This window comes from Sus scrofa, chromosome 13 (assembly GCF_000003025.6).
Source record: "Sus scrofa isolate TJ Tabasco breed Duroc chromosome 13, Sscrofa11.1, whole genome shotgun sequence".
In the NCBI taxonomy this organism is placed as follows: domain Eukaryota; kingdom Metazoa; phylum Chordata; class Mammalia; order Artiodactyla; family Suidae; genus Sus; species Sus scrofa.
The window spans coordinates 71601737-71628222 of record NC_010455.5 but is presented as its reverse complement, the minus strand read 5'-3'; the positions used below and the strand labels follow the sequence as shown (position 1 = coordinate 71628222).

The following is a 26486-nucleotide window of genomic DNA, read 5'->3' as shown; positions in this document are numbered from 1 at the left end:
GGCTACTAACACCTCTGTACCCCGGCCTCCCCAGCTTTTCTGGCTTTAACAGCAGGGCTGCTTGTTTTGAAGCTGGGGAGCATCCTTCAGGCAGCAGGGCTGTGGTCTCAAATCACATTGGAATCTTGGCTCCAGGTCAGTTTTTGGCTTATATTTTAAACAGCAAATAGCTCAAAGCTATCTGTAAAGTGAAAAAAACTGGTCTTATGGATTCACTATGATGGATTACACTACACACTGTTGGTAATGGGCCTATTACTTAGAACAATAAATGGTACCTGTTACTTCTTTTCAGAGTCTTCCTTCAGTGCCACCAGGTTGCTTGCATGCCACTTGAGAGGCAGGTCTGAAATGGCACTGGATGAGCCAGTTCTGGAATGCCTTTAATGTTTGGCCACTGACTGCAGACTCTGGAGGGCAGCAGATGATGTGGGTGAAGCTGGTCAACTGGGAAGTGGAGGGGAGGTGTGCTGGGAGTTGGGGAACAGCCCAGGTCCTTCCAGGGACCACAGCAGCCCTGCTTTATGGAGGAGCAGTTCTCTACTGCTTGGGGCCCAGAGGGAGCAGTCCGATATTTTAAACATTCCTTTGAATGTGGTTAAACCTGAGCAGCATTTTAAAAACCAGTTTTTCTTGGGCATTTAGATCTTGATTCCAAATTAGTTCACAGTTTAAATTAGAAATGTGATTTGGGGAATTCCCTGGTAGTGAAGCTGGTTAAGGATCTAGCATTGTTACTGCCATGGTGTGGTTTTGATCCCTGTCCCAGGAATTTCTGCATACCTTGGGTATTGCCAAAAACAAATGATTTGCCTTTGAAAACAAACCAGAAACACTGCAAATATAACAGTTTTACTAATAACTAAATTTTTTCTTACAACTTTGGGTTTTTTCCGTCTTACATCTTCCTAAAGATTCTACCATGTTCCCCCTTTACTGGATGCTATATAGTCTTACTCCAGGAGGTCCTGCTGCGGCACAGTGGGTTAATGATCCAGCTTGTCTCTGGAGGCTTGGGTTCAATCCCCAGCAATGGGTTAAGGATCTAGTGTTGCTGCAGCCGTGCTATAGATAAGCTCTGGCTTGGATTCAATCCCTGGCCCAGGAGCTTCCATATGCTGCAGGTGCAGCTGAAAAAGAAAAAGCAAAACCCTTTTATTTGGCCCTAAAGAATGCCATCTCATCAGCAGTGTGGGAGTCTGGTATTTTTGGCTGGTTAACTAGGTTGGGACACAGAAGCCCAAAGTTAATTAAAAACTAAGGTGCTAGAAGTGAGGTTGAACCCTCTCTCAGAACAGTTTATCTTGGAGTTCCCGTTGTGGGATCTGGCCTCCCGTTGTGGGATCCCTGGCCTTGAACCTGCATCCTCATGGGTACTAGTGGGGTTCATAAGGATCTGGCATTTCTGAGCTGTGGTCTCAGTCACAGATGTGGCTTGGATCTGGCATGGCTGTGGCTGTGGTGTAGGCCGGTAGCTGTAGCTCTGATTCAACCCCTAGCCTGAGAACTTACATATGCTGCAGGTGGGGCTCTAGAAAAAAACCAGAAACTTAACTGTGGGGCACAATTCAGCTAAGTTTCTACCAACAACCTGCAGAACATTCTAGGTTGTTCTCTATCATAATTCCCCCAGCCTCTCCCTACTGCCCAGTTCCAAAACCATTTTTTAGGTATTTGTTGCAGCAGCACCCAACTCCCAGGTCCTGAAATTTGTGTAAGTTTCAGGTTACTTCTGTAACAAGTTACTACAGACTTAGTGGCTTAAAACAGTATTTTGGGAGTATTTTTTGGAGGTCACAAGTTTGGAATGGGTCTTACAGGACTAAAAGGAAAAAGGAGGCTGCTTTCCTTCTGGAGGCTCTAGGGGAAATTCCTTGCCTTTTTTCAGCTTCTAGAGGCCACCTACATTCCTCGGCCATATCTCCCCAACCTCTGCTTCCACAATCAGCTCCAATTCTTTTTTTTTTTTTTGTCTTTTTATGGCCCCACCAGCAACATAAGGAAGTTCCCAGGCTAGGGGTCAAATCTGAGCTGTAGCCCCTGGCCTACACCACAGCCACAGTAGTGCCAGATCCAAGCCTCGTCTTTGACCTACACCACAGCTCATGACAAAGCTGGATCCTTAACCCACTGAGCAAGGCCAGGGATCAAACCTGTGTCCTCATGGATACTAGTCAGATTCATTTCCAGTGAGCCATGATGGGAACTCCTTACCTCCAATTCTGACTCATGGCCTCCTTACAAGGATCCTTGTGATGACACTGGGGCCATTGGGTAATTGAGGACAACTTTCCCACCCCAAGTCCCTTAATTACACCTGCAAAGTTCCTTTTGCCATGTAAGGTATTCATAGGTTTAGGGGGCTGGGATGTAGACATCCCTAGGGAGGCATTTTTTTCTTTTGCACCTGCTCTTTTTTAGTGACAGTATCTGAGGCCCTTACCTGGGTGCTGGGGGACATACACTCGAGTGTTAGGCCAAAGTACTCCCTCTGTTATTACTTGTGTAAGACAGAGCTGGCAAAGGTCTTTTTAATATTAGGAGGCTTTATATATATATATATATTCAGGGCCACATCCGAGAGGTATGGAGGTTCCCAGGCTAGGGGTTCAATCGGAGCTGTAGCCTCCAGCATAGCCGCAACAATGTCAGATCCGAGCCATGTCTGCAACCTACACCACAGCTCATGGCAATGCTGGATCCTTAACCCACTAAGCGAGGCCAGGGATTGAACCTGTGTCCTCATGGGTGCTAGTCAGATTCCTTTCCGCTGAGCCACAACGGGAACTCTAGGGTTTTTTTTGGTGTGTTGTCCACACACAAATGTGTTATATTATTCTACCCTGCTTACAACATGGACTAGTCTAACATTAGGATTTTTCACTTGTGTTGACAGTTACTGTGCAGGAGTGTGGGTGTTATCCCAAATCAGGATTTTCATGTGAGATTTTCCGGTTTTTATACCATAACATAAGTCAAAGCAGCACATAGGCCAAATTCATTCTGCCGGCTAGAAGTTTACAGCTGAGGATAGATAAGATAAATAGATATGTGAATGCTACTAGGATGTGAGTACAGTCTTATTACTACAAAAGTGCTGTTAAAATTTACGGGGCAGCTAGGAACAGTGTAAGTTAGGGCTGCTGGCACAAAAGGCAGTGCAGCCCAGTAGTCCCTGCTCTTACTTGTTCAACCATCAAATCTTACATGCAGCCTATGCCAGGGCTGGATGTCAGGGTGGAGATTAAAAATAAAGGTAAGATTACTGTAAGGGGAAGGCCTGTACAACTTGAACCCAGGGATTTAAAAGCTACATGAGCTTTTACAAGTCCTGCAAAGCCCCTTAGCCTGGCCCAGGCGACTGGACACAGGAATTAGGTTAGGCCACATCCTAGACCTGGTTATAGAGCATGTGGGTTTTCAGAACAATTCAGAACTTTACATACATCTGTTTTGAGCAATTCTTTTTCTTTTTATGGCCATACCTTTGGCATATGAAACTTCCCAGGCCAGGGGCCAAGTTGCAGCTGCAGGCCGACATCACAGCCACAGCAACACTGGAGTTGAGCTGCATCTGCAACCTACGCTGCAGCTTGTGGCAATGCCAAATTCTTAACCCCCTGCGTGAGGACAAGGATGGAATCTGCATCCTCACAGAGACTATATCAGGTCCTTAACCCACTGAGCACAATGGGAACTCCTTGAACAATTTTTATATGTACTGTCTCCTTTAAAACCACATCTCCATAAGGCAAAAGTGCCAATTTCATGGATGAGAAAATATGCCAATTTCACAGCAGAGTAAAAATGAGAGGTCAAAAATATTGTCTAAGGCTATAGGAGCTAATAAGGGGTGGAATGAGGTTGTGAATCCAGGCTGGCTGAACTGTCTCAAATGACAGGTAGTCTTGGAGTTCTCGTAGTGGTGCAGTGGAAATGAATCTGACTAGGAGCCATGAGGTTGTGGGTTTGATCCCAGGCCTCACTCAGTGGGTTGAGGATCCCACGTTGCGGTGAGCTGTGGTGTAGGTCGCAGACACGGCTCGAATCCTGAGTTGCTGTGGCTCTGGCATAGGCTGGCGGCTACAGCTCTGATTTGACCCCTAGACTGGGAACTTCTTTTGTGGAGGGTGTGGCCCTAAAAAGACAAAAAACAGCAGCAGGATGAGCAGAGGAAGGACTTTAGCAGACTGGCAAGATAAATGGATCAGCATGCTGTTTCAAGTACCAGGAAGTCAGACTCTCACTGATTTCAACACTAAAGGGAATTTACTGGTTTACACAACTGAAGATTGAGTAGTGGGCTCCAGGTAAAGCCTGAAATCTTTCAGCAACTCAATGACTTCCACGTACTAAGGACTGTCTGCCCTTGGAGTCTGAAAGTGGCTGTCAGCTAGGGAAGGACCATCCAAATGATCACAATACTTCATTTCTGAGTTCAAGGTGGCTGTTCCCATAGTCACCAGAGAAGGAACGTGGGTACTTTGCATGGTACCGCCTAAGCGACACACATTCCTTTCATTCAATTCCCACTGGCCATTATTTATTAGCAGACTCATATCTAGCTGCTGCGGAGGTGCGACGGCCATAGCCCCTCCTAAACGTTCACGGAGAATACTGGTCATAGTTCAGGCCTGACCCTGGTGCCCATTCCCAGTACGTGTCCGTCCTGCCTGATGTGGTGCTTCCTGACTGCGGCCGGTGTGCCAGTGGCAGAAGTAACCGCGGCGAAGCACCGTGCTTGCAAAGGGCCAGCCGCTGTAAGTGGCTGAAGTAGCCACCAGCCCTCGCCTGAATTCCACACCACAGTTCACTGCAACACTGACACCCTGTGGGAGGAGCCAGCAGAACCATCCGGATCGTGGCCTCTCCCCTGCCTTCCCGGTCCTTGACTAAGGACCTTCCGATCCCAGCAATGTGCCCAGCACACACCTACCGACTTCCCCTCTGCGGGCAGTGATACACCACCTCTCTCATCAGCCTCCTCCAGTAAGTGCGTTTTTCTTCCTTGGACCTTACATTTCTATTTTAAAAGAAAGTGACCTCAAGCACTGGTCCAGCTCTGACCCCGCGATTCCAGGAGAAAATCTCAGAAAAAGCATAGGCCCCATGTAAATGCCAGAGAGGCGGGCAGGAGTTGACGAGGCCCGCACACGGTGTGTCTGTTCTTTCAGAATCAGACAGGGTCCGCGGGACGCGTAACTACTGCGGCGTTCGAAAGCCCGCACCTCCTTAGACGCAAATGCAGAGCGAGATCCGAAGTTGCAGCAGTTACTGCTAGAAATCTCGCGTTTTATCGCGAGAGCAAAGCCAGTGGACCAGCCACGTCAGTCACATTGCGCAAGCGCAGTTCTGCCAACGTCCTTTTTTTTTTGTACGTGCGCTTTGGTGCGCCGTCCAAACGCCATGGTGAGGCTGTCTAGGGGAATGCGCGTTCATTTCCTCCCCCTCCCCAGGCCAATTCTCCGTTTTGCTTCCGGTCGCTCACTTCCGGTCCTTTCCATTTTTCCGTCCGATAGAGAAACTGGTGGTGCTTTCAACTAAAGTCCGGTTCCTATTAGCCGCGCGTCGGGAGGTGAATCTACGTGGGTTGGGGCCGCTGGGCCCAAGGGCGGCGCTCTCTCTCGCATCATGGTGAGTAGGGTTGGGAGTAAGGGGAGAGAGCGGTAGGCCGTGAGGGTGCCCGGCCTGGGGCTCTCCGGCGGCCCGCCTGCGTCCTCCAGCTCCGCGGCTGTGACGCGGGGAGTCCCTTCCCGTCTCGTCTTCGCTCACAAGTTGGGGGAAACTGGACCTCGGCAACCGCCCTGTCGTCCGCAGCCGGTGTGGAGCGCTGTAGTTACTCATCGGGAAAACCGAGGCTGGGCAGGCGCCAGGCCGGCCCCACGCCGTTTGCTGTGTGTCTCCCCCGACTGGATAGACACTCGCAGAGCACAGGGTCTTTCACCGTAGCTTAGTTAACGTCTCACTCGGTGCCTTGGCGCGTCGTCTGCGCCCAGGAACGGAAAGAGTGCTACATAGTGTCGTTGCAGGAGGTTGTGAATCCTTAGGGCAAAAGCAGCCGTTTCTGTTCCCCAGGCTTTGGACGATATGTCCCGTACTGCTGCTTCCTGCTGGCCGGCTCAGCCTCGAGCTTCGTTTCTGAACTCTGACAAGCCTGGGGCATTCCCGCTCTCCTTTCCCTAGCCCGGGAGAAGGATCCCTGGGCCTGGATGTTTCTGGCTTCAGGAGTGGTTGGGTATTTTCTGTAACTGCCCTCATCATACCTTCACATTTGCGGTTGTACAAGCCCTCATCACATCATACATTGTTTTGAGGTGGAAGTTCCTATGAGTTCCCGTAAAAGCAAGAACCATGACCAAAATTCTAGTACCCAGCATGCTGTTTTTTAAGCATGGAGTCATTGTGGAGAAACACTGAATTAAATACTTAGAATGTGTAGGCTTTGATGACTAATTAAGGTGAGGACAGCCTCAGCCTTCAAGATGATGGCTTCTCCTGGGACAGCCTCTCAGTTTTATCCCTTAGTAGATATGTGTTCACTTTTATATATAAGCATTTGCCAAATTTGTTTCTCTGTCCCGTGAAAAAGAGGGTCAGAAAGATTTAAATCGATCTCACTTTTGCTGAGCATCTACAAACTGCATGCCGGGGAGTTCTCATTGTGATGCAGTGGAAACAAATCCGACTAGTATCTGTGAGGATTTGGGTTCAATCCCTGGCCTTACTCAGTGGATCTGGGATTCGGCATTGCCATGAACTGTGGTGCAGGTCACAGACCTCGCTTTGGATCCTGAGTTGCTGTGGCATAGGCTGGCAGCTGCAGCTCCATTTAAAAATAAACTGCATGCCAGATGTCTTCAGTTACTTATTAAATCATCATGACAGCTCTGTGAGGTAAGAGGTATGGTCCCTGCTATAAAGATGGGGAAACTGAGGCTTACAGAGGCAGTTTCTCAGGGATGGTTAAGTGGAAGAGCCAGGAGTAAAACTCAAGTCCTTGACTCAGCAAGTCCACCTTCTACTTAAAATACAACCGAGAAAACATATGCCCCTGCCTGACAATGTGTTTCAAGGATAATTGACTTGACATTGGTGAAGCGGTATTTACATAATACTCACTTTTACTTTTATTTTATTTTATTTTGTTTTGCTTTTTAGGGCCGTACCTCTGGCATATGGAGGTTCCCAGGGTAGGGGTCAAATCGGAGCTACAATTGCCAGTCTACGCCACAGCCACAGCAACACAGGATCCAACCCATGTCTGTGACCTACACCACACCTCGTGGCAACAAGGGGTCCTCAACCTGAAACGAGGCCAGGGATCGAACCCAAAGCCTCATGGTTCCTAGTTGGATTCGTTTCCGTTACACCACTACGGGAACTCCTAAATCTCCCTTTTAAAAGCCAGTCTTTCCTTCACAAATTCCACTGGCAGGGGACAGACATGTGATTCTGGGTGGAAAGTGCATGATAGGTGTGAACCCAGACAGAGAGGAAGAAGGAAAAAAGGTGTCATGGGAGAATTGTCTGGGATGGTGATGACACAGGTGAATTCTGAAGGATGAGTAGAAGTTAGCTAGAGCCAAGGGGGTGGGACAGTGGAGGAGTAAAGATTTTAGGTAGAGGGGGCAGCCTCAGCAGGACTTGGACGTCTTGATTTTTGCTCTTGTTACTGTACTAGTTCACATGTTCTGCTTGTGACTTATCTAAAGTAGTGTCCTTGTGAAACGTATATAAAAAGGAAATGAAAAAAAAAAGCTCTTTCAAACATGGGCATTTTTCTTCCCTCCTCTCTCCTTTTAGGCCCGAAACGCGGAAAAGGCCATGTAAGTGTCAACTTGATTTTGTCTGTGAATTTTATGCGGCTTAATTAATTACCACCACAGAGCCCTTTTTTCCTATGGTCTTTTGGTATATGTTCCTTTTTCTACAGATGTTGCAGTAGTATTCATATATTTGCCCATTCATTTTCCCTATAGTGTTTTCTTTTTTTTTTTTGGCTGTGCTCTTGGCATGCAGTTCCCAGGTCAGAGACTGACTCCTTCCTACAGCAGTAACCTGAGCCACAGCAATGACAAAGCTGAGTCTTTAATTACTAGGTCACCAGGGAACTCCCCCGTAGTATTTACTTTTTTGAGGCCGCACCTGTGGCATATGGAAGTTCCCAGGCCAGGGATCGAATCCAAGCTGCAGCTTTGACCTATGCCACAGCTGTGTCAAAAGTAGGTGCTTGACCCACCGTGCCACAGTGGGAACTCCACCCCATAGTGCTCTGACAGCTGCTGGAACTTAAACTGGATGAACATTTGCTCACCTGGGTGGTGCAGGGGCTTTAAGAGTGCCAGCTGCAACACTCCGTAGTATTAGTCTTTCAACACCTGAATGTGTTGGTCACCACAGTGGTCTGATAGGTTGTTTCCCACAGTTCTTATGATACAGTGTAGGTAAATAGACACTTGGGTATTCAGAAACCCAAATCCTTATAGACCTGACTCTTAGGAGCATGGAAACCCATAACTTCTCTGTGGTTTCTCAATTAAAATATATATATATATATATATACAAACACACATACATACACACACACACACTCTGAGTAACATTCTGTATGGTGATGAGCAGATTTAACCATCCAGGAACTTTGGGATAAGAAATCTGTGAGCAGGATCTAACAGAGTCTTCTCTATTCCCGGTAGGACGGCCTTGGCAAGATTTCGCCAAGCTCAGCTGGAAGAGGGAAAAGTAAAGGTCAGTTTAAATCTTCCTCATGACTTTGAAAGCGTCAAGGACAAGTGTGGTAAAACTCCCTCGTGTGCAGACTTCAGACTCCACATCTTCTTGTATCTTGTGTGTGTTTCCCTGTACCTTAGGAGCTTGTCCACTAGAGTCCTAGGTGTGGCTGTGTTGGGGCAATGTGATGGTCTAGCTGCTTGTACTGCTCTCTCCAATGTCATGTGTTGACTGGGTTTCTGTATTGTCTCAGCCCTGTCTAACATTGAATAGTAGGAAGTGGGTGTGCGGTGGGGAGCAGCACTAAGTTGGGACCAGTAAGTGACCCCAACTCACGAAGACTCAGCCAGGTTGGGGTGACATGTACCATTCTTTGAATAGTCCCCCTTTCTCTTTAAAATATACATATGCCTGCACACAGACCTGTATGCACATGCACGGACACATGCGCATGCACACATATTTGTATGTTCTAAACACTGCTAGCTGTCATTTCTTAAGCTGGTATAAATATGCCCTGAAATGGATATCACCTAGTGTGTGTACTTAGCTGTCTTTCTGTAACAGTTGACCCTGAACAACATGGGTTTCAGCTGTGTGGGTCCATTTATACATGGATATTTGTCAGTAGTAAGTATGACAGTGTAACATGGTTTGTGGTTGGTGCATGCAGAGGAACCTTGAATACTGAGGGCTGATTGTAAGAGATATACTTGGATTAACCCACCCACTGCTCAAGGGGAGGTGTTTTAGATTTTAAGTCATTTCCAGCAGCTCCCTGTACCAGATACCATGCAATAAATGTTTGTGTCTGCCGAGTGTTTCCTAAGCAGAGATTTCAGAATGGGGTTTAAGGTGTGATGAAGTTCATCTGGAACTGAAACTTCAAGTGTCTTTAGACTGTTAGACATTTTAGGCTTCAGGCCTGAATCAGTTGTGAATGTTGCAAGAAGCTTGTAATTTCATACATTTCAATTGCAGCATATGTATTTTGCTTTCCCTTAGGAGCGAAGACCCTTCCTCGCCTCAGAGTGTACTGAGCTGCCCAAAGCTGAGAAGTGGAGACGACAGGTACTTTGTGGGTAAACCTGATCTTCATAGAAGTCAAAAGTCTCTGATTGCTTTTTATTATCTGTATGATTCTTAAACCAGGAATCTAGGAATTTTTAAATTTTTTTATTGAAGCATGATTTATTTACAGTGTATTCATTTCAGGAGAGCATTCAGTTACACATACACATAAATATATATGTATTTTTTTCAGATTCTTTTCCCTTGTAGGTTGTTACAAAATATTTCCCTGTACTATACTGGAGGTCCTTGTTGACTTTTTTTTTTTGGTCTTTTTGCCATTTCTTGGGCCGCTCCAGCGGCATATGGAGTTTCCCAGGCTAGGGGTCGAATCGGAGCTGTAGCCACCAGCCTACACCAGAGCCACAGCAACTCGGGATCCAAGCCGCGTCTTTGACCTACACCACAGCTCACGGCAATGCCAGATCCCAAACCCCCTGAGGAAGGCCAGGGATCGAACCCGCAACCTCATGGTTCCTAGTCAGATTCGTTAACCACTGAGCCACAACGGGAACTCCAATCTATTTTAAAGAATTTTTAATTAGTGGAGTTTCTATCATGGCACAATGGAAACAAATCTGACTAGGAGCCATGAGGTTGTGGGTTCGATCCCTGGCCTCGATCAGCGGGTCAAGGATCTGGCATTGCTGTGGCTATGGTGTGGGCCGGCAGCTGTAGCTCCAATTGGACCTCTAGCTTGGGAACCTCCCTATGCTGTGGGCGTGTCCTTAAAAAGACCAAAAAAAAAAAAAAAAAAGATTTTTTAATTAGTAATTTTGAATTATAGTTTTCTTATGCTTTCAGACATATTCAAAAGTCATACAAATTTATTGCCTTTATTTTTTTCACAGATCATTGGAGAGATCTCTAAAAAAGTGGCTCAAATTCAGAATGGTAAGCTAGCCTTCTCTTTAAAGTGCTTGATTTTCAAATCCACAATTAGATTTGGGGACTTCAACCTCCTCTCTTGATAATCATGAGAACGAGTAGATAGAAAATCATGAAGGACATAGAATTGAACAGTACCATCAGTACTATTAATTTGACTTAGTTGACATTTATAAGACCACTCTAGCAAAAAAAGACCACAGTAGCTCCAATTTGACCCCTAGCCTGGGAACCTCCATATCCCGTGGGTGCAGCCCTAAAAAAGACAACAACAACAACAACAAAAAAAAGTATGGTATGCAGCTAAAACACTGCTTAGATGTAAATTTCTAGCATTAAAAGAATAGAAAATAAGTCTCAAATCAGTGATCTAAGCTTTTACGTAATAAACTAAAAAGGAAGAGCAAATTAAATCCAAAGTAAACAGAAGCAAGGAAGTAAAAAGAGTAGAAGTCAATTAAATTGAATACAAAAAATGAATAGAAAAAATAAATCATAAACTGATTCTTTAAAAAGATCAGTAAAATTGATAAACTTACAGTCATACTGATCAAGAATAAAAGAAGACACAGATTAGTAACATTAAGAATGATATTGGGAGTTCCCGTTGTGGCAGAGCAGAAATGAATCTGGCTAGTATCTATGAGGATGCGGGTTCAATCCCGGGCCTCACTCAGTGGGTCAAGGATCCGGCCTTGCCATGAACTGAACTGTGGTGTAGATCAAAGACATGGCTTGGATTTGGCATGGCTGTGGTGTAGGCCGGCAGATGTAGCTCTGATTCAACCCTTAGCCTGGGAACGTCCATATGAGCATGTCCAAAGAGAATGAAATTGGGAACATCGCTGCAGATTCTTTAGCCCTTAAGAGGATAAAGGAATATTACACACAATTTTAGGCCCTTAACAACTTAGATCAAATGGGCCACTCTTTGAAAGACACATACTGCCAAAGCTCACTTAAGAGAAGTGGTGTTTGGTTTGGTTTGGTTTTTGCTTTTTAGGGCTGCACCTGTGGCATACGTAAGTTCCCAGGCTAGGGGTTGAATCGAAGCTGCACTGCTGGCCTTTGCCACAGCCACATCATCTGCAACCTACACCACAGCTCATGGCAGTGTCAGATCCTTAACCCACTGAGCGAGACCAGGGATCAAACCCACATCCTCCCAGATGCTAGTTGGATTCGTAACCCCCTGAGCCACAATGGGAGCCCCCAAGAGAAGTAGTTCTTAACCACCGTCACTTTTGCCCCCAGCGACACTTGCCCCTGTCTGGAGGTGCTGCTGACATCTATGGGGGGAGGCCCGAGATGCTGCTAAGCATTCTCAGAAGAGTTTTCTGACCCAGAGCTTTAGTTGTGCTGCTGTTCAAGAAGAAATAGATAACCTGAATGAACCTTTATTTACAAAAGAAATTGAATTCATAGTTAAGCCTTCTAACAAAGAAGATTCTAGGCCCAGATGGCTTCACTGGTCAGTAACCAGACATAAAGAATATCACTTCTACACAGTTTCTTCCAGAAGGCTGAAGAATGAACACTTGTAATTTATTTCAAAATACTTTTTTTTTTCTTTTTTCTTTTTGTCTACGCTCTTGGCATGTTGGAATTCCCAGGCCAGGGCTCAAATCTGTGCCACATCAGTGACCTGAGCTACAGCAGTGACAACACCAGGTCCTTAACTGCTAGGCCACCAGGAAATTCTCTATAAATTTTGGTATGTGTTAACTTGATACTAAAATCAGAAAAACATTGCAAGAAAACTACAGACTATATTCCTTAATGAGTATAGGCATAAAAATCTCAAAAGGACATTAGCAAATCAAGGAGTTTCCATCATGGCACAGTGGAAACAAATCCGATTAGGCACCATGAGTTTGCAGGTTCTATCCCTTGCCTCGCTCAGTGGGTTAAGCATCTGGCATTGCCATGAGCTGTGGTATAGGTCACAGATGTAGCTCAGATCCTGCTTTGCTGTGGTCGTGGCCTAGGCCGGCAGCTCTAGCTCCAATGTGGGCTACCCCTAGCCTGGAAACCTGCACATGCCACAGGTATGACCCTCAAAAGAAAAAAAAAAATTGCAAATCAAATCCAGCAATTTATAAGAAGGATAATATATCACAACCAGTTAGGATTTATCCTGGGAATGCATGGGTGATTCAGCATTCAAAAATTAATATAATTCACTATATCATTATTCTAAAGAAGAAAAACTATATCGTCTCAGTAGATAAAGTATTTGACAAAATTTATCATTCATTCATAAAAACTCTCAGCTAACTGGGAATAAAGGGGAGCTTTTTTCCCTGATAAAGCACTTCTACCAAGAACACAGCCCAGCATCATACTTAATGCTGAAAGATTACCTGCTTTTCTCCTAAGATCAGGAACAAGGTGGAGATACCCATTTTCATGTCTTCAATATTGTACTGGAATTTGGAGTTCCCTTCATGGTGCAGTGGTTAATGAATCTGACTAGGAACCATGAGGTTGCAGGTTCAATCCCTGGCCTTGCTCAGTGAGTTAAGGATCTGGCATTGCCGTGAGCTGTGGTGTAGGTCACAGACGAGGCTCGGATCCCTCATTGCTGTGGCTCTGGCATAGGCCGGTGGCTATAGCTCCAATTAGACCCTAGCCTGGGAACCTCCACATGCCGTGGGTGCAGCCCTAGAAAGGGCAAAAAGACCAAAAAAAAAAAAGTACTGGAATTTCTAACTAGTGCAGTAAAGCAAAAAAGAAATAAAAGCTGCAAAGATTGGAAAGGAAGAAAAGCATGACGTAATTTTCTTTTTTTTTTTTTTTAAGGGTTGTACCCATGACATAGAGGTTCCCAGGCTAGGGACTGAATCTGAGCTACAGCTGCTGACCCATACCACAGCCACAGCAATGCAGGATCTGAGCTGCATCTGTGACCTATACCACAGCTCACAGGAATGCCAGATCCTTAGCCCACCGAGCAAAGCTAGGAATTGAATCTGAGTCCTCATGGATTCTAGTTGGGCTGTTACTGCTGAGCCATGATGGGAACTGCTGTTTCTAAAATTTAAATGGAAAGGCAAAGGAACTAGAATAGCCAAAACTTTTTTTTTTTTTTTTTTTGGTCTCTTTAAGTGCCGCATCTATGGCATATAGTTCCTAGGCTAGGGATTTGGAACTGTAGCTGCCAACCTGCGCCACAGTCACAGCAACACCAGATCCAAGCTGTGTCTGCGACCTACACCACAGCTCACAGCAACACCAGATCTTTTAATCTACTGAGCCAGGGATTAACCTGCATCTTCAGGGATACTAGTTGGGTTCGTTTCCGCTGAGCCACAGTGAGAACTCCAAGCCAAAAAAGTTTTGAAAGAGAACAAAATAGTAGTTTTCATAACACCTAATTTCAAGATTTAATGTAAAGCTAAAAGTATTCAAGATAATGTGGTATTGGTGAAAAATAGACACACAGACCAATGGATAGAATAAGTCTAGAGATAAGGGCACACAGTTGTGGCCACCTGACTAGGCATAGGTACAGAGGCAGTGCACTGGAGAAGGGGGGAGCTCTCCCTTATGAAAGCTGCGCAATGCTCACTTCAGCATGTCAGGATTCATTAACCATCCTCCCTCCTCTGGTGGAACGTCCTAGCTGCTCCGGGCTCTTGGCCGCCAAAGACCTCAGCAAACTCCCCTGTGCTAATCCCTTTAAATTAGTCCCTTAAGGAGTTCCCACCGTGGATCAGTGGTTAAGAAATCGGATCAGGAACCATGAGTTGCAGGTTCATCCCTAGCCTTGCTCAGTAGGTTCAAGATCCAGTGTTGCCGTGAGCTGTGGTGTAGGTCGCAGATGCGGCTTGGATCCCACATTGCTGTGGCTCTGGCATAGGCCTGTGGCTACAACTCCGATTCGACCCCTAGCCTGGGAACCTTCATATGCCGTAGGAGCAGCCCTCAAAAGGCAAAAAGACAAAAAAAAAAAAAAAAAAAAGCAAATTAGTCCCAAGATGTGTATGTACGTATGTATGACTGGGTCACTTTGCTGTAGAGCAGAAATTGACACAACACTGTAAATCAACTATACATTAATTTTAAAAAAATGAAAAAGAGAAACAATAATGAATTTGAGTTACTAGATCTTAACACATTGAAAGGAAGAAAATCAATTAATCAGTCAATTCATTTCTAAGGCTTAATTCTTAGGCGATCATCTTTATCAAAAGGTGTTCCTATGTACAGGAGCGCTTATGCTGCCCTCCCTGCATCTTTGCTGGCCTTGGATGCTGAGTGCCGCCATCTCAGATTTTGCAGTTTTAGTGGTGGTGTAAAGTAGAACTGCAAGGTTGCTTTAGTTTGTATTTTTTTTGGTTTCTGGTGAGGATGAATTTTTTTTTGGCAATCAGATGGAATTTTTTATTTTTCTTTGCAAATACTCCCCCCCCCCCTTTTTTGAAATTTTTTTCTAAGGTTTTTTTTCCCCTTCAGAGCTGCTGGGAACCGTTGTTCATCATTCTTGACCTTTCGTGATTTTGGTGTGGATGGTTTTTCTCATAATTTGCAAGGGTATTTTTTGTGTTGTGCACCTTTGTAGGTGTCCCCCCCCCCTTTTAGGGCTGCACTCACAGCATATGGAGGTCCAGGCTAGGAGTTGAATTGAAGCTGTAGCCGCTGGCCTATACCATAGCTACAGCAACACCAGATCTGAGCCGTGTCTGCGACCTACACCACAGCTCACAGCAATGTCGGATCCTTAACCCACTGAGCAAGGCCAGGGATTGAACCTGCGTTCTCATGGATACCAGTCAGATTCATTTCTGCTGAGCCATGAGAACTCCACCTTTGTAGGTGTTGATAATCGCCTTTTTTTTTTTTAAAGGCTGCATCTGAGGCATATGAAAGTTCCCAGGCCAGGAGTCAAACTGGAGCTGCAGCTGAGGCCTGCAGCACAGCCACAGCAACACCAGATCTGAGCTGTGTCTGTGACCTATGCTGCAGCTCACAGCAATGCAGATCCTTAACCCACCGAGTGAGGCCAGGGATTAAACCCACATCCTCATGGATACTAGTCAGGTTCTTAACTCCCTGAGTGACAATGAGGAACTTCGATTTTCACTTCTAAGCGTATGACATTAATGGTATTTTCAGGAAATGATAGGATGTTTTTGTTTTCTAGCTGGTTTAGGTGAATTCCGAATTCGTGACCTGAATGATGAAATTAACAAGCTGCTAAGAGAGAAAGGACACTGGGAGGTCCGGATCAAGGAGCTGGGTGGTCCTGATTATGGAGTAAGTAAGCTGCCACCCCCATGGCCTTTGGGTTGAGCTGAGGAGCCTTCTGCAGGTAGAGTGGGTCCTTTCTCACTTTGCATCCCAGCGGGCCTGCCCAGGGAGGCACTTGAGAAATGAAAGACTGAAAGCGCCTGTTACACGTGGACAGGAAACATGAAGGCACAGGCCCAGTGGTGCTTGAGGCTCCACAGCACAGGCCTCAGAAAGTTTACTGGCCAGATGTTCCAGGGTAAGCTGCTCAGTCTTTCTGGGCCTCTTGTTTGAAATGACCTTGACCCCTCACATTCTTCTCTAAATTCCTTGAGAATTGAAACAACTGTTGTCAGCTTCTTTACTTGAGGGGGCCTTGGGGACACTCCCATTCTTTTTTTTTTCTTTAGATTCTTTAAATGCAAAATTCTAGAACAGTGACTGTCAAGTCTTTAGGACCATGACCCATTATAAAACACTCAAACACAGAGTCACTGTATCACAAACCAGTACACACAAATATGTGCTAAAAATACTTGGAATGTGTTGATACACTTGGATAGTTTCTATTCTGTTTTATTTTAATTTTTTAAAGATTGATGATTGTGACCCCTTAATGGATTTCATGACCCACCAAGTGGGTCTCACCTTTGAAAGATGCTGCCCCAGGGCCTACTACATTTCCCCATTTGTGAAGAGATCTACCTCTGGTCATTTGACCCAGTAGCATCTAGTCAGTGGACTATAAAATGTTCTGTAACAACTATATTCGGTTTTTCTCCATGTTGGTTTTGTCACCTCTATGACAGTCTGTGACAAAACCATAATTCTCGCCTGAGTGCCTGGCATAAAATTGAGGTCATTGTTCCTTCTGTTGCAGAAGGAAAGGCACTCCTATTCCTTGAGCACTTGTTCTCTTCTAGGCACTGGGCTAGGACCTCTCTCATCTCACATCTTCAGTAGCTCTTGGTGGTGATTTTGCTTCCTGTCAGATGCTGTAAGTCATGCAGGAGTTTATTGGCCCTCCTGGAAGCGTTATAAAACTAACATGTAAGATATTCTCAAGTTTCGCCTTCCAGAATCAACATTAACATTTTTATGTATTTCCTTCTAGAATCTTTTTTTGTTTGTTTTTTGGGTTTTTTTTTTTTTTTTCTTTCTTTCTTTCTTTCTTTTTTTTTTTTTTGCTGTGTCTGGAGCATGTGGAAGTTCCTGGGCCAGGATTCAAACCAGTGCCACAGCAGTGACCCATCGGGTTTTTTTTGTTTGTTTTTTTTTGTTGTTTTTTTTGTCTTTTTATGGCTGCACCCATGGCATATGGAGGTTCCCAGGCTAGGGGTCCAATTGGAGCTGTAGCCGCCAGCCTACACCACAGCCACAGCAACACAGGATCTGAGCCACATCTGCAATCTACACCAAGCTCATAGCAATGCCAGATCCTTAACTCACTGAGCGAGGCCAGGGATCAAACCCATGTCCTTATGGATACTAGTTGGGTTTGTTAACTGCTTAGCCATGATGGGAACTCCTGGACCATCTTTTTTAAGCTATAGAATATAGTCCAGCCATGAATATGCTATAATTTACTTAAATCATTCTCTATTAGGTCTTTAGGTTGATTTTTAAGAGATAAAGTATTTTTCATGTACATTTGTTTTTTTCCACCTTTAGTGTTATTATCTTAAAATGTATTTGCAAATATGGAAATAGTGGGTTTAAGGATCAGATCCATTTTCTCTTTTTCCTTCCCAATAAGAAAGTTGGCCCTAAAATGCTGGATCATGAAGGGAAAGAAGTCCCAGGAAATCGAGGTTACAAGTACTTTGGAGCAGCGAAAGATTTGCCTGGTGTCAGAGAACTGTTTGAGAAGGAACGTAAGTAGCTGGTATTGGTGAGGGTCTTAGCCAGGAGTGCATGGTGGTGGTTGTCACAGCAGACATGCCATGAGCTGGCCACTTCTCTTGTAACATTTCTTGGACACCCAATAGCCCCATAGTATCATAGGATTATTGTTCACAGATTTTATAGAGAAACTTTATTTTTATTTTTTTTTGTCTTTTTGCCTTTTCTAGGGCCGCTTCCCGTGGCATATGGAGGTTCCCAGGCTAGGGGTTGAATCAGAGCTATAGCCACCGGCCTACGCCAGAGCCACAGCAACGTGAGATCCGAGCCACATCTGTACCCTACACCACAGCTCACAGCAACGCCGGATCCTTAACCCACTGAGCAAGGCCAGGGATCGAACCCACAACCTCATGGTTCCTAGTCAGATTCATTAACCACTGTGCCATGATGAGAACTCTGAGAAACTTTAAATAAGCACCAGGAATCACAGTCACAAGCCCAAGGCATGCATTGGGGTGGGAGTGAACCCAGAGTTGACTGGTGCCAACTCCACACTCTGCACACCCATTTCAGTCTGACTGAGGGGTTGCTTGGTTTGTAGTTCCCACATTTATTGGGGCTGCTCTCAAGTTCATTGGATCAGGTCTGTGTTGCAGCTACTCGTTTAGCTGGAAAACCAAACGAGGAACAAATGTAAGGTGGGCCGAAGCCCAGTTTGTACAAGTAGGGGAAAGTGGACCCAAGCCAGGCACCCTCGCTGCCCCTGCCTTCACCCTGGGCCAGGGGCTTCACGGGGCCTCAGCCTCCCGACGTGCAGTCGGAGGCTGCTGGTCTAGAATTTCATGTATTTTAATTTGACTTTTTGCAAAGCAGCCTAACATCTTATAGGAGTGTGAAGAGCTGAGAGGAGGATAGCAGTGTTCCTCAGGCTGTTGCCGTCTGGTCTTTCCTTCCACTTTTCCTGTTTGTTTAAAAATAGGGTTCCGCCTCCATTGAGCCCTGCTTATTCTTAAATTCATTATGCCTAACTGATCTTGTGTGCGTCATTAACATAGCTTAAAATAATTCGGAGTTTAAATACCATGCCATTCATTACGAAAGCAATATAATTTTATTACAGAGAAGTAAAATACAGAAAATCAGAAGAAACACCCACATTTTCACAACTTACAGATGATGATTGTTGACATGTTGGGGTGTCTTCCTTTCCTCTTTTTTAAGACCCTAAATGAGGTTGTGCTGTATATATTTCTTTTTTTCCCTGCACTTACATTGTTTCTAAATTTAATTTATTCCAGTCATAGTTTTTTTTTAATAAGAAAGTACCCATTAGTCTTAACTCTTGTGTTTTAAATAGTAGCATAGTCCTCTTGACCCCTCTACCAGTGCCCTGCTTGTGATGAACTGTCACCATTACAACCCATTTGTAATGTTCCCTTCCAGGCCTTTTCCGTTCATTCCCATGTCTAGTTCATCAACTAAATTATGTATCATTATATATAAACTGACTCAACCCAGTTCACTTTAGGCAGAAAAGCCTAATTTTTTTTTTGCTTTTTAGGGCCACACTCATGGCATATGGAAGTTCCCAGGCTAGGGGTCAAATTGGAACTAAGCCGCTGCCCTCCGCCACAGTCACAGCAACGCCAGATCCTTAACCCACTGAGCGAGGCCGGGGATCAAAACAACATCCTCATGTCAGGGATTAAACCCACAAGCAGATGCAGCTTATACCATAGCTGCAGCAATGCTAGATTCTCAACCTGTGCCACAGGGGAACTTCCTCCATGTTGCAATTTTAACTTCCATTCTGTGAGCTTTTTTGTTTGTCTTGCTCCCCACTTAGGGTGGCAAGTTGTCCATCGTGGACTTCCATTTTGTGCTGTTTCAGTAACAGATTTTTTTCCCCAAGCAGTTGAAGCAGAATCCCAGAATTGAGCCTGGTTGACTTTGGCTCGGAACTCCATCCTATGAGCAGAAGGAATGTGTGCGATTTTCTGAGGCTGCCTCGTTTCAGTCCCATCCTGAGTGGTGTAGCTCCTTGGGGACCACCCCTCAGGGTGGTGGGGAGTGGACAGCATTCTCATTACCACATGGGGTGATGGGAGGAGCCTCCTGAAACAGGCTTTCCCCCATCTGCTGAAATCTTCTCACAGTCCTCAGATCTCTGCATGCATGTGAAGCTTGGAAGAGTGTTATGGATTAACCATACTTTGTGTCACTTCCTCCTTTGGCTGACTTTGTTTATTTCTAGGTTTTCATAATTTTGAAATTTTTGCTGTGTGGTGCTTGAAACAATGTATTATTTTTATTTTTTATTTCCCTGATTATTAATGAAATTGATAATTCAATTACTAATTGAAATTTTCATATGTATAAATTTTTTCTTCTTAAATTATTAGCTTTTGTTCTGCAACCAATCTATTGAGTTGTCATTTCTCTTGAGTTTCAAGAATTACTGAATATTGTAAAGAGTAATTATTAGTCTGAAAGTATTTTCTTTACAGCCGCATCTGCAGTATATGTAAGTTCCTGGGCTAGGGGTTGAATCAGAACTGCAGCTGAAGGTTTATGTCACAGCCATGGTAACACCAGCTCCAAGCCGCATCTGTGACCTACACCACAGCTCACAGCAATGCCCAATCCTTAAACCACTGAGCGAGGCCAGGGATTGAACCTGCATCTTCACAGACACTAGGTAGGGTTCTGAACCTGCTGAACCACAATGAGAACTCTGTAAAGTATTTTCTTCAGGACTTTCTCATTTATCTTTTTTGCTTGTAGTTTTTTTGTTTGTTTGTTTTATCTATATTCTTAATATTTTTTCATGAACATAGCAGTTTCCCGAAACTGCCAGAGCAGCCTGTGGAACAGCACCCCCAGGTCTGCAGGAGGCCCCATTCATGACTTTTGGTTCACGGACCTGAGGTGTTCATGTTCTCACTACAGTATGAATAACTCTGACTCACATCATCTATCCAACAGCCTTTGCCAGCTTTCCTGTTTGTTTTTTTTTAATTAGGATCAATTCCTTCAAAATGAACTAATGGGGTCAAAGATTTTAACACTGTTTTGAAAAGGGTGGTACCACATATAGAATCCCATTACTAGTCTAGAGAAGCACCTCCTTGTGATATTTTCACAACCACACCTGCTGTGTGCCTGTGTGACACTGAATTGGGGGAAGGTAGAGTGTGGTTGTGGCTGGGAATTCAGCTAATTGGTGCCCTTTCTTTTAGCTCTTCCTCCTCCAAGAAAGACACGTGCTGAGCTCATGAAGGCCATTGATTTTGAATATTACGGTTACCTAGATGAAGACGATGGTGTTATTGTGCCTTTGGAACAAGAATATGAAAAGAAACGTAGGTCTACATGCATTTCATTTCATTACAGGTGGCATCTGGTTTCTTTTCTCTCCTTTGAAGACAGGTTTTTATTTATTTATTTATTTATTTATTTATTTATTTTTGCTTTTTAGGGCTGCCCCTGCAGCATAGGGGGTTCCCAGGCTAGGGGTGGAATCGGAGTTATGGCTTCCGGCCTACACCACAGCCACAGCAACGTGGTATCTGAGCCTCGTCTGCCATCTGCACCGTGACTCATGGCAACGCCAGATCCTTGACCCACCGAGTGAGGCCAGGGATCAAACCCGTAACCTCATGGTTCCTAGTCATTTCCACTGTCCACGATGGGAACTCCTATTTATTTTTTAATTCTTCATTAGGGCTTTAAAAGTGTACAGTATAGGTGTACAATACAGTGACTCGCAATTTTTTTTTTTTTTTTTTTTTTTTTTTTTGCTTTTTAGGACCACATTCATGGCTTTGAAAGTGTACAATATAGGTGTACAATATAGCGACTCAAAATTTTTTTTTTTTTTTTTTTTTTGCTTTTTAGGGGCGCACTCATGGCACATGGAAGTTCCCAGACTAGGGGTTGAATCAGCGCTACAGCTGCCAGCCTCTGCCACAGCCACAGCAACAAAGGATCCAAGCCTCATCTGTGACCTACACTGCAGCTCATAGCAACTCCAGATCCTTGACCCACCAAGTGAGGCCAGGGATCGAACCTGTATCCTCATGGATCCTAGTTGATTTTGTTACTGCTGAACTTTGATGGGAACTCCATGATTCATGATTTTTAAAAGTTATGTTCTCCATTTATAGTTAATAGATAAGTCATATAGTATTTGTCTTTGTCTAGCTGGCTCATTCCGTTTTGCGTAATGTCCTCCAAGTTCATCCATATTGCTCCAAATGGCAAAATTTCACTCTTTTTTATGGTCGAGTAGTAAATCCATTGTGTGTATATGTGTTTGTTTAAATATATACCTATACACACGTACATACTACATCCTTATCCATTCATCTGTTGATGGACGTTTTTGTTGCTTCCGTATCTTAGCTATTGTAAATAATGCTACAGTGAACTTAGGGCGTGCATATATCTTTTCAAATTAATGTTTTTGTATTCTTTGGAAAAATACCAGGAGTGGAATTGCTGGGTCATATGATCTGTTTTTAGGTGGTTTTGTTTTTTGTTTGTTTGTTTTGTCTTTTTGGGGCCACACCCATGGCATAAAATGGAGGTTCCCAAGCTAGGGTGTGAATCAGAGCTGTAGCTGAGGGCCTATGCCACCGCCATAGCAATGCAGTATCCGAGCTGCATCTGCGACCTGCACCACAGCTCACGGCAACACTGGGGTGAGGCCAGGGATCACATGTGTGTCCTCATGGATACTAGTTGGATTTATTAACTGCTGAGTCATGATGGGAACTCCTATTTTTAGTTTTTTGAGAAACTTCCCTCCTGTTTTTCACAGTGGCTGCATCAATTTCCATTCCCAGCAACAGTATACAAGGTTCCCCTTTTCTTGACATTCTCACCCAATTTTGTTATTTGTGTTCTATTTGATAATAGCCATTCTGACATGTGTGAGGTGATCTTATTGTGGTTTTGATTTTTATTTCCCCAATGATTAGTGATGTTGAGCATTTTTTCAGTGCTTATTGGCCATCTTCATTACCTCTTTGGAAAATGTCTATTCTGTTCTTCTACCTTTTTTTTTTTTTTTTTAATTTTTCAGCTGCACCCTTGCACCCTTGGCATATGGAAGGAATGGGCCGGGGTGGAGTCTGAGCTGCAGCTGTGACCTACACCATAGCTGCAGCAAAGCTGGATACTTAACCCATTGTGCCATATCAGGAACTCCTCTTCTGCCCATTTTTTAATTGGTAGTTTGAGCTATATGAGCTGTTTATAGATGTTGGACTGGATATTGACCCATGGTCACAATTTTTGTTTTGTTTTTGCTTTTTAGGGCTGTACCTGTGGCATGTGGAAGTTCCCAGGTTAGGGGTCAAATTGGAGCTGCAGCTGCTGGCCTTCACCACAGCCACAGCAACGCAGGACTTGAGCCATATCTGTGACCTACACTGAAGCTTGTGGCAATGCCTGATCCTTAACCCACTGAGTGAGGCCAGGGATCAAACTCACATCCTCAGGGATATTAGTCGGGTTCCCTACCACTGAGCCACAGCGGGAACTCCCTGAAAACGTGTTTTTAAATAGTGCTTTGTGCCAGAAAGGAGTTTCCTTGTTTTGGCCTTTAGTGTATGTGGTCTGATAGTGAACTAACTGGTGTCCCTGAGGCAGGCAGGGTCATGCTGGGATGGAAGCAGTAGTGGGGGAAATAGAGGCTCAGCATTGGACCTAGTCCCTGTCCACCAGGAGTCCCCTGTCTAGAGTCCTCCTCAGACCAGCCTGCCTCCACCCCCTTTTTTCTTTTGCAGCTGAACTCCAGCATATGGAAGTTCCTGAGCCAGGGATTGAATCGGAGCTACAGTTGCCACCTGTGCCATAGCTGTGGCAATGCTGAATCCTTAAAACACTGTTCCAGGCCAGCGGCTTACTCTGCCTAAGCAGAGACAAGGCCGGATCCTTAACCAGCTGTGCCACTGCAGGAACTCCCCGGTCTGCCTTGAAATCGTGAAATGCCCACTCAGGCAGCCTTAGATCTGCTACGTGGCTAATGGGCCATCAGTGTAGGGCAGGGCGATTGTCCCAGCAGCACGTTCAGCCTTTCACCGACACTCTAGAAGCTCGGTGACAAGGCCGTGAAGGGTCAGTTGGTACTTGTCCCTGAGTGCTGCACTGAGCAGGCACTGATCAGGGACAGGAAGCAAGAGGTCAGGAGTCGGAGCTCTTGGCCAATATGCTATCCACGGGTTCCATTTCCACTGGGCCTGGCAGGAAGCCACTTGGAGTCATGCATGGAGAGGATCTGGTTGTGTCCCCTAAAAGCTGCCCTGCAGCTGCTGTGAGACTGCACTGCCCTCAGGTGGGGTTCCTACCACCTAGACCCTTTGCAGAGGGGTTGTGTTGGCTTTGGCCTGCATGCTGTTTAAAGCTTTCTTAGAAGCCAGAGTATGTAACACCTCTGCTCCCTTGTCTGCAGTCAGAGCCGAACTAGTGGAAAAGTGGAAAGCAGAGAGAGAGGCCCGGCTGGCAAGAGGAGAAAAGGAGGAGGAGGAAGAGGAAGAGGAGGTCAACATCTATGCTGTTCCAGAGGAGGAGGTATGCATGGAGAGCTCAGCCTTGGGTGCTCACTGCCTTCTTTGTGCCGTTGGGGAGCGGGTAGGAGGAATCTTGGCACCCAGATTCTGCTCTGCTCCTTTCTCCTTCCTCCCCTGGACCTTGGGGATGAAGGTCACCTCCTGGGATCATAGGGAGGGTTCCAGAGAGGAACGGCTGGGCCAGCCCCTTGTACCTGGGCTTCACACCAGGATGGCTTACTGGCCTCTCAGAGAGAGGCCCTCCTGAACTGGCTGGAGATGGAGTTACATAATACATAATATATATACATTCCTTTTCTCACATTATCCTCCATCATGTTCCATGTCCAGCACAAGTGACTAGATATAGTTCCCTGTGCTGTACAGCAGGATCTCATTTCCTATCCACTCTAAATTGAATCGTTTGAATTTACTAACCCCAAATGTCCAGTCCATTCCACTCCTTCTCCACCCACTTTGGCAACCACAAGTCTGTTCTCCAAGTCCATGAGTTTGTTTCTTTACTATAGATGGGCTCATTTGTCTGTATATTAGATTGTAGGTATAAGTGATCTTATATGGTATTTGTCTTTTTCTTTCTGACTTCACTTAGTATGAGAGTCTCTGGTTCCATCCATGTTGCTGCAAATGGCATTCTTTTGTTCTTTTTTTATGACCGAGTAGTATTCCGTTGTGTATATATACCACATCTTCTTAATCTGTTCATCTGTCAGTGGACATTTAGGTTGTTTCCATGTCTTGGCTATTGTGAATAGTTCTGCAGTGAACATAGTGGTGCATGTATCTTCTTCAATAAAAGATAGATGACTAAGAGTAGGATTGCTGGGTCATATTATAGTCCTGTATTTAGTTTTCTGAGGTACCTCCATACTATTTTCCATAGTGGTTGTACCAATTTACACTCCCATCAACAGTGGAGGAGGGTTCCCTTTTCTCTACACCCTCTCCAGCATTGTTGTTTGTTCATTGTTGATTCTTAAAACAGTGCAGGATGGTGAGAGTAGCGCATCTTCTAGTAGTGCCAGCCTTTCATTAATGATGTGCCCCGTGGCTCCTCTTCCTCTTTTTGCAGTCCGATGAGGAAGGCAGCCAGGAGAAAGGAGGGGAGGACGGGCAGCAGAAGTTCATCGCCCACGTCCCGGTGCCATCACAGCAGGAGGTAGGTCCAGGCTACGAGCTGCCTGTCCTCGTACGGGCCCCGGAGCGTTCAGTGCTCTTCCTAGTCCTTCCTCGTCGTTAGGGTGGCCCTGGCTTCTGGCCGTACAGCACTGGTCATTGGGCTGAGAACAGGGCATGGAGTCCACAAGAGGCAGGCTCTCACCTGCTGTTCCCATGCTTCCAGTGGGAGAGAGGGAATCTCATCACTGCCCGGGGTGTTGGGCTCCTGGGTGGATGCCCTTCTGGCTGGCCTGGGGTTGAGTGGCGGGGTGGTGAGGGCCTGACTGGGAGCGTTGCCTGAACCCCTGGCTCTTTTTGTCCACAGATCGAGGAGGCGCTTGTGCGGAGGAAGAAGATGGAACTCCTCCAGAAGTACGCCAGCGAGACCCTACAGGCCCAGAGCGAAGAGGCCAAAAGACTGCTGGGGTACTAGGCCCGAGCTTGGCTGTCCAAAGGGCTGTGATGTGCTGGGGGTCTTGGTTCCTCCAGCCTATGTTAACCTTTGGCAGGTGGCACCGGAGGCTTCCTTTTGCATCTCGCCTCCTTTGTCCCTTTCCGATAACTGCCCCATGCCCCTGGTGGGCTTTCTGTGGGCTGAAGGCATCCACATTGCCTCCTTCCAGTGTTTTGCAAGTGTGCGAACCCACTTATTTCTATCTTGGGTGTGTAAGACAGCCTACTCCCTGGCGGCCTGTGAGTGTCTCAGTAGCCACCTACTGCTATTTGTTGGGGGAATGATCATTTAGTGTCCACTACTGAAAAATGCAGCTTTTCCTAAAAAGGCATATTTGTGATTCCTGTTGAAGAATGAGCAGCTGTGTGAGCCCTGAACCCACATCCCATATGTCACAGCTGGCAGGTTGCCTCTGGGCTCCCTCTGCTGGCCTTGCTTCCTGCCCAGGTGGTGGGAACTTGAGTTTGCTACTTCTGTTTAGGACTGGTCCTGCAGAGAGCTTTTTTATTAAAGGTTTTTGTATTAAAGGGAAA

At 45.4% G+C, this 26486-nt stretch overlaps 1 protein-coding gene across 2 annotated transcripts; it reads left to right on the top strand.

Annotated features, from left to right (window-relative positions):
* On the top strand, positions 5388–26486 carry LOC102162880 (pre-mRNA-splicing factor ISY1 homolog). 2 transcript variants are annotated; one of them, XM_021069415.1, is made up of 12 exons: positions 5388–5409; positions 5520–5634; positions 7804–7826; positions 8697–8748; positions 9736–9801; positions 10653–10695; positions 15836–15948; positions 17678–17795; positions 21006–21128; positions 24224–24342; positions 25414–25500; positions 25825–26486. In XM_021069415.1, exons 2-12 carry the CDS (start codon positions 5632–5634, stop codon positions 25930–25932), a joined length of 855 nt encoding a protein of 284 aa, XP_020925074.1. In that variant the 5' UTR covers positions 5388–5409; positions 5520–5631; the 3' UTR covers positions 25933–26486. The 2 variants fall into 2 exon arrangements, with proteins under 2 accessions (XP_020925074.1, XP_020925073.1); XM_021069414.1 differs by lacking the exon at positions 5388–5409 and having other exon boundaries at positions 5447–5634.